This window comes from Sinocyclocheilus grahami, unplaced genomic scaffold (genome assembly GCF_001515645.1).
Source record: "Sinocyclocheilus grahami isolate Dianchi unplaced genomic scaffold, SAMN03320097.WGS_v1.1 scaffold261.1, whole genome shotgun sequence".
Taxonomy (NCBI): Eukaryota; Metazoa; Chordata; class Actinopteri; order Cypriniformes; family Cyprinidae; genus Sinocyclocheilus; species Sinocyclocheilus grahami.
In genome coordinates, this window is record NW_015505440.1 from 1,021,878 (window position 1) to 1,030,368 (window position 8,491).

The following is an 8,491-nucleotide window of genomic DNA, read 5'->3' on the forward strand; positions in this document are numbered from 1 at the left end:
TTTTACTTTTACTTCACTACATTCCAAAGCATAAGATTGTACTTTTTACTTCACTACATTTCATAAAACATATCGTTACTCCTTATAATATATCATGTGCTCCTACACGCAGAATCATGAACGAACTGATTATTTTCAATGAACCCGTTAAATCGGTTCGCAAATCGCACCAAGCGATTCATTCACAAATTAGAATGATCCGATTGCAGCTGTTCTCGAGTCGACAATGCACTGATTCAAATAAACCATTTAGTGCGAGTCTCCAGTGAACTGAATTCACAAATAAGAACCGGGAGATCTTGTGAGCTGATGCTATTAAAAGTAAGTTACTAATGTCGAATTTTAGGATTAATTATTGTAACTGAAAATCATATTTATGTCAAAGCTGTCAGTTGTTTGTGAACTAAATCTGCTGGGTGATCTGTTTAAGCCCACTGATATGTTTGAATGCAGACACATTAACATCAGAGTCTCTGTTTTAGGTAAAAAAAAAACATTAAAATAACACAGATTAAAGGGGGGGGGGGGGGGAAATGGTTCAGAGTTGTTTGCACTGTTAAAGAGTTGGATTCTCATGCTAAGCATGGACAAAGTTTCAAAATTTGGACGTATGATGGAGTATTTCTGTGCCAAAAATCGTACTTCCGGGTTCGTACAAGTTTCTGAGAGTTTTTTTTCGATCGTGGCTCTTCATGACGTAGACCAGGGTGGAACTCATTATATGGGAATTTCTCCCTGAAGAGCGCACCTGCACACGCATCGACCAGCGCGAGAGCGAGAGTGAGAGCGAGATCGCACCCATCAAGTGCTTCATCCTGCGACAGCGCTGCACGGGACTTGCTCGGGAAGAATGTCTCCAAAGAAGTGTGTTTTTGGTTGTAAGGGAAAGATAAATTTGTTCAGCTTCCTAAAGAACCCAGCGTTATGTAAACAGTGGATACAGTTTGTTTATATGGGGCAGCAACGGAGTTTCACAAGTGTGTTTGTTGAGGAACGTCTTATAAACAAGGCCCAGTTCGACGCTGGATTTGCACATGGTTTGATACTGAAAGATGGAGCGGTCCAGCTATAAAAGATCCCGGTCATGATTCAGATCTGCAGACAGTATGTGAAACGGCATCAAATGTCTGTTTTGTTGGCATTCGGAGCCCAAGTGCTCATCACTCTTTAGCTCCGCCCACGGCGCGCCTCCAGGAGCTCGCTTTTTCCAGAGAGAATCGTAAAGCTGTATCTTTCTTTTAGAAATATGATAAAACTAAAGACTTTTTGGAGATATGAAGGATGCAGTACTACTCTATAGGTACTCAAGATTAACTTGAGATTGGGTGAAACTGTATGTGTTTTGTCCCCTTTAAATAAAATAACTCTTGCACGTTCATCTTCCCCGCTGCTGTAACATTAGCAGTTTTACTAAAATGCTATGCATTTAGCCCTATGCGACGTCTGTTTTTATATTGTTTGTCAGCACACATTGCCTAAGTTACTATGCATCTGGATCAACTAACCGAGTAGACAAATATAAATGTTTATTCATAACCATGCTGAAAATAAGTCAATAATGTTAACTGAAGCTAACTGTCTAGCTAACAAGCTTGCTGGTGCTAAATTGAGGTAATTTTTTAAAAATAAAGTCCAAATATTTTTATTCAACCACCTAGATAGATTACATCTGAGGGGAAAAATAAAGGATGTGATGTTCAGAACATGGTAACTACTAGGGCTGTGCGATATTGAAGAAAAATGCGATATGCGATAACTCATTAAATAATGCGATATGCGATATGCGATACGACAATGCTTAAAGTGCCACATGCTCAGTTTTACTCAGCTGTTGCTGAGTCAGTTCTGTGAACTTCTATAACTAAATCATTATGAAAATCGAATTATATTTTCCTTATTATATTCATTATTTCCTTATTGGTTATTTTGGGAAAATCCCAGGTGTTTTGAGCAGTACGTTTATTAAAAAAAATGCTAATATAAAATTAAATTATAAAAGTAGCCTATATACAACTGCAAAATAAACATTCATCTATAAGTACTTTTTACTTAAGTACATAAAAAATCAAGTGCTTTTGTACTTTCACTCGACTAAAATTGAAAACTGAGTACTTTTACTTTTACTGGAGTAATATTTTATTATACGGATCTGTACTTTTACTCAAGTACTTGACTTGTGTACTTCGTCCACCACTGTACAAAATAATCGACATTGAATCGAATTGGTAATCGAATCGAATCGCAAGCTTGTGAATGAGAATCGATTCGAATCGTGAAATTTGTGTCAAAACCAAGCCCTAGTGCTCAGGTGGGAAAAGGAGATAGCAGAGGCTATACTAACTCCGCCCACCAACGTGTGGTTGGGTTACACAAGATTACAAAAGACACCTTTCATACAACGACTCCAGTGGCGTAGGTAATAAAGGGCATCATTTTAGCAGGTTTTTTTTTTACGTGATCGGCCCGAGTTCGAATCCGCCTTTTGCCGAACTCGTTCTTCTCCCTTTTCACATCACATATCACACCGGAAAGGAATTAATGAAGGATATATTCGAAAAGTGGAAAATAAGGTGCATCACATATGTTTATTGGTTAAGGTTAGGGTTAAGTGTAGGGATGTCTTTATTGTCCCATAGTGGCATGCATTTGATAATTTTAATAAAAATTATAATTTACACTCAATACGTTACTATTGCATACTGTTTTATAATGTGCTACAATCTATACAAAGAGTACCGTTTTTCTGCAGATATCAGCATAACACATTTTTTATGTTAAAAACAAAACATTAGACCTGTTTATGCATCTGTAACTGCAGGTTAAATGCATTATGTCCCCTCTGAGATACATTAAACTGTAGGCTAAATGCCATTTCAGATGCAAATTCCAGAAATTATTTCTTATGTTGGAATGGAAGACCGGATGAAGTGCTTCTTTTTCTTACCCAAAAATACAAAATGGAAGAAAGAGTTAAAACTGAACACAATCTTGCTACTCAAGCTGTGTATGAATTTTTTTTATGTATATTTATTTGCTTCTTTTCCATTTTGCATTTACTTGTACTTTTACTTTCAATACTTAAGTACGTTTAAGATTAAAAAAAACTTTTCGTACTTAAGTACAATAAATATCACATACATTAAGACTTTTACTCAAGTAATATTCTAAACGGTGACTTCAACTTCTACCAAAGTCATTTTCTGATAAGACATCTGTACTTTTACTTACCATGGCTTTCAGGTACTTTATACACAACTGCTCGCAACACCTCGAATATGCTGATCAGGACCATCCCCGTCACCAGCAGACACTGGTAATACGCTGGCAGATAACAGAACTATTGAAATGGTGAAAGAAACAGAGGTAAGCTGAAATATGCCCTTAAAATATCCACAACCCTAGTCTGACCTAAAAAATACTGCTTATCCAATATTATTACAAGAAGGTGAGCAGGGGTGCAGTGAAGATCCTTTATGTCTTGACATCTGAAATGATAATCACAGCAGTATCTCAGTGAATTGCTGTGATTTAGCTGAGCTATTAAAGGTACAATATATAACAGTAGCACTTGAACGTCAGTGTGCAGTTCACAAAGGCAGACCATCACCATGGATACAGGAGCCATGTATCTTGCATTGCTGCTAATGGCCTGTCAGCTGCAGTTATTACGGATGTGATGTTAATGCATTCATTTTAATAATCACTTACAGCAAAGTCATTAAAACGCTCCCTAAAACTGTTTGAAAGTGTTTTCAGTTATTTCAAAACTCATTTGTCGTTAACATAGAATTTCTCTGGACCTTTTCAGCCTTCTGCATGTTATAGACACAAAAAAAGTTTTAAAGGAGTGGTTGATTGCGATTTCACTTTTTTAATGTTAGTTAGTGTGTAATGTTGCTGTTTGAGCATAAACAATATCTGCAAAGTTACGAAGCTGAAAGTTCAACGCAAACGGAGATATCGTCTTTTCAAATTCTGGCAGTTAAATGCCTACAAAAACGGCTGGTAGGGACTACAACAAGTTACTTCCCGGGTTCGTGACATCACAAACCCAGATAAACCCCACCCTTGGGAAAAGGATGCGCACTAGAGACGGTTTAGCCAATCACAACACACTGGGCTAGCTAACTTGCAGAAGTTAAGCATTTTGCAGAAGTTCAGAACAGGGTTATTAGTTATAACTAAAACCATAAAAAAAAATCATTGCTTGAAATAAACATTAACGGAAATAAAATAATAATAAAAAACGTAACATTTATTTAAAATTAAAATGTATTAACAACATAAAGACTTGTTTAAAAATAGTTGAAAAAAATTACTAAATTTTAACTAAAATTAAAATAAAAAGAGAAAATTTAATAATGAACATCTAATTCAAAATATTAACAAAATCTATAATACTGTATCAATTGTGTTAACACTGGTTCAGAAGTTGTTAGTTGTCAGATATGCTTTAATAAACTAAAACCATAAAATAATAAATGAAATAAATGTTAGCTGAAATAAAAGAGCTTGTTGACACTGTAACATTTCTAATTGTAATTTAGTTTAACTTGAAGTAACTAAAACTAAAAAGATAAAATAAAATAAAAATAACTACATAGACCATTTTCTTAAAAATTACAGCACAATTACTAAGACTTTTCATTAAAATAAAAACAGAAACTATAAACAATTCAAATGAAAAATTGTAACAAAAACTACAATAATATATCAATGATACTAAAATAACCGTCATTCAGAATAATATGTTTTAATAATGTATTGTGCAGTTTTATTTTTAAAGATCAAGGATCTGCCCATAATATGATGCAAGTAAGGATTTGTTTATTGACAATATCTTTATGATTGTAATTGAATGCACCTTTAAATGCAGCATCAGCACCTTAGAGATCCACCAGAAGGGGAAGAAGATGTTGAAGTAGAGCAGCATCTGTAGCGGGAGATGAGACGAGACCTCAGCACACACTAGATAACAGCACAGCATAGTAAGAAAGAACACTTAACACGGTGTTTAATAATAATCTTTAGTCAAATATAATTACTTTTTAAATTGTTCATTATTATTACCTTCATCACCTGGGGTAAATTACATAACTTTTTTATATATATAGGTTGAACACTTCTATTGAGGTAGCAACTGTTATAAATCACTTTAACCAAAGTTTTGGTTTTTCATTATTTATTTTATTATTGTAAATAAAATGTATAAGTGTATACAGTTTGTTTAATATAAAGTATATATAGGATTGTATATATAATTTATACATAATCCTAACCTTAAATGTTATATTATGCATGTATGTATATTTAAAGTAAAAAAAAAAAAAATATATATATATATATATACTTTTAATAATATCAGATATTTTTTTTTTTTGGTCATGTTCTCAGAAAGTGCCAATAAAAATGCCAGTAAAGGTGAATTTTTCTCTTATATTACATGATATCCACTCGTACAGTGTGACAAAGACCAACAGCCTAACTGATGTGTAACTTCTATAATCAAGGCTGGCTGTAGAGACGTTTCATTGTGTTTGGCAGACGTCTCACCTTCATGATCCTGATAAGGGTCCCTGAAGTGTCTGCTGTCTCGCGTTCTGTTATTTATAAACACTGAGCCGCTGATGTTAGCCAGACCCATTCTCAGGTTCTGAGGGATCGGCGTGTAGAACACAGGCATGCTGGAGACCACATCAATCACTCATCCACGCTTCTCCACTTCAGTTTGTGTGGCTTGAGATTAACTGGAGTCTTCCAAGCGCTAACCAGATGAAATCTGAGGAAACAGATGGAGTCTGACAGCAGACTGAGATGTCATCCTCACCATGAAAACCAAAGTAACTACAGTTCATGTTACTACAGCAAAAAAACTAACAAAAAAAAAAAATTGTGTAATTGCTTTCCTTTGTGAAAACCAAGGAAGCTCATACATTTTAATGAAACGCAACGAAACAATGCCACACAAGCCAAAGATGTAAGAAGTTTATTGTAAATGTGTGTGTGCTTAGGACTGCCTCCAGCCATCTGTGTTTCGGTGCAGAGTCCGGCCGTGTTTCTGAGCGTTGAGACTCAGGACGTCATTGGCGGCGGGCTGCAGTTCCAGCGGGGGTCACAGTTCGTCCCGAGGCACGTTTAAAGGGAAACGTTTGAACTCCTCAGGGACCTCCTCGCCTTTCTGTGATCTTTTATAGAAACCCAGAGAATCCAGCAAGCTGCTGATATCATCTGCCTTCATCTTCTTCACAGGAACAACCTGAGGTCAGAAATTGAAAGATACTAAACAGACTTGGAAATCTCATAATTGTCTTTTTTTTTTTTAAATTGCCATATTATTTCATTATAAATTTAGTTATAGTTGTAGTTTTTTGCATTTTATGTTATTACATTTTAATTTGACTTCTTTATAGTTTATACATTTTATTATTAAATTTTATTAGAATTTTTAATTTGTTTGACATTTTTATATTTAGTTAAATTAGTTCGATTTTTTTTCTTTAAAAGTTCTTTAATTTTCTTACATTTTTAAAAACATTTTACATTAAGTTTTGTTTTTAACAGTTTTGGCATTTTTTATAGTTTTTGAATTTTATCTTTTTACTTTCCACATTTGTAGTTAGTTATATTTGTTATGTTTTTACATTTATATTCTTACATTCATTTTCAGATAAAAAAAAAACTTACTATTTTGTTAATTTTAGTAGTTTTTTTTTTCATTTTATTTTTGTTTAGTTATATTTATTCTGTTTTTACTTTAAAAATATGTTCTTATGTTTAGTTTTTACATTTAAGGTTTTACATCTTTATTGTTTTTGCATTTAAAAATGTTCCTGCATTTTTATAGTTGTTTATATCTGTTCTCTTTTTACTTTAAAAATTGTTTTCTCGTGTGTATTTTCCTAACGGCCTTTAGGTGTTTTGCTATAAATAAATACTATACTATTTTTTTCTCAATGGCATTTTTACCTTCTTTTTGAATCATTTGAAAATAATCACATAGCATTTATTAATTTTTTTTAAAACACCCCTTGTCAGGTTTGTTGATTTTTTTTCATCTTCTCAAAAGGAGAATATGATGAGAATATTCATGCTGCTTTTTCCCTTACAACACTCAACAAAAGCCAATAGTGAATTAAAAAAAATAAATAAACATCATGTCATTGGTTTTGTGATGGATTGTGACACTTGTTTGCATATGCATGATAATATTTATATTTAAATAATATTAAAAAAAGTATAGATACATGCCGGTTTTTCAGCAAGTAACACATACAGTAAACATTTAAAATATCCAGTGTTGAGTGGGAAAAAAACTGCAAATGTATAATGCAAATATAATACAAATGCACATAAAAATCACATTGCCTTTACCTTCACTTCCTCGTCCTTCTATTTTGTCTCGTCCTGCTGGGAGACGGCACCACAGTATGTTAAGGGACGTAACATTTCCGTCACATGCTTGAGGCATTCGGTCAATCACAACGCACTGGATAGCTGGCCAATCACAGCACACCTCGCTTTTTCAGAGAGATGAGCTTTGTAAAAATCGACACGTTTCAGAAAGGCGGGGCATAGAAGAGCAACAATAATGTACATTATATGGAAAATAATGTGTTAAACCTTAAACCGCATAAACACATTGCATTACACCAAATACACAAAATAATGTTCTATTTAGCAAAGTCATATGACCCCTTTAAATAATATATAGTACATTTTCACACAAGTGAGAGCTATCATCGCTTCATCTTTAGGACTAGTTTTAACGTGAAGTAAACATGAATGAACATCTTATGTAATTGCTCAATCAGTGTTTCAATTGTGGAAAGACGTCAATAAAACAGCTTGTAAACAAAATGTCACGTAGCATTTCATTTACCTCAGGCAAGTCATCAGTGTCCACAGCTCGTTATTTGCTAAAGAAATTAACTTTAGAGCAGAGCATTTTGAGAAATAGTAGACTATATACTCCATTATATTTTACTTTAGTGATGTCTTAATTATTAAATGTATGTTTAAATAAATCTTTTTATGAAATAAGTTATGACAGTCACTGTGTAAACTATTATATTTCAACAATAAATATAAATGGTATAATTTAGAAGTTAGCATAATTTAAAAACTGTATTATGTGCAATTTACATGTTAACATTTTTAAAAAAAATATTTGAGTGTTGATTATTATAGTTAAAAATAAATAGTAATTGAATTTGCTCCCTATAGTTTAGAGCAGAAGCTGAGGTAGATTTTTATCCCTAAGAAAATATTTTTTCCTCCTGCTGTATCGAAACCATACCAAACCGTGACGTCAAAACCGTTACACCCCGTTACATACATATATATAAATATATATATATATATACAGTATCTCACAGAAGTGAGTACACCCCTCACATTTTTGTAAATATTTTATTATATCTTTTCATGTGACTTCACCTTTCAACAATTCAACTTCCAGTGACCAGTATGAGAGAGTGAGAGCGATAACACC

General features: G+C 33.4%; 1 protein-coding gene and 1 pseudogene across 1 annotated transcript in view; both read right to left on the minus strand.

Moving 5' to 3' along the window:
• The window catches only part of LOC107599152 (transmembrane protein 17A-like), a 19,338-nt gene extending 13,632 nt beyond the window's left edge, over positions 1-5,706 (minus strand). Inside the window, exons 1-3 of the mRNA XM_016290667.1 lie at positions 5,554-5,706; positions 4,865-4,968; positions 3,244-3,337 (exon numbers count right to left, since the gene is read on the minus strand). Of these exons, the coding sequence (XP_016146153.1) occupies positions 3,244-3,337; positions 4,865-4,968; positions 5,554-5,683 (328 nt within the window). The 5' untranslated portion in view covers positions 5,684-5,706. The remainder of the gene's footprint in view (positions 1-3,243; positions 3,338-4,864; positions 4,969-5,553) is intronic.
• A 406-nt stretch (positions 5,707-6,112) lies between these two features.
• Positions 6,113-8,491, minus strand: part of LOC107599170 (selenoprotein M-like) — a 5,308-nt pseudogene continuing 2,929 nt past the window's right edge.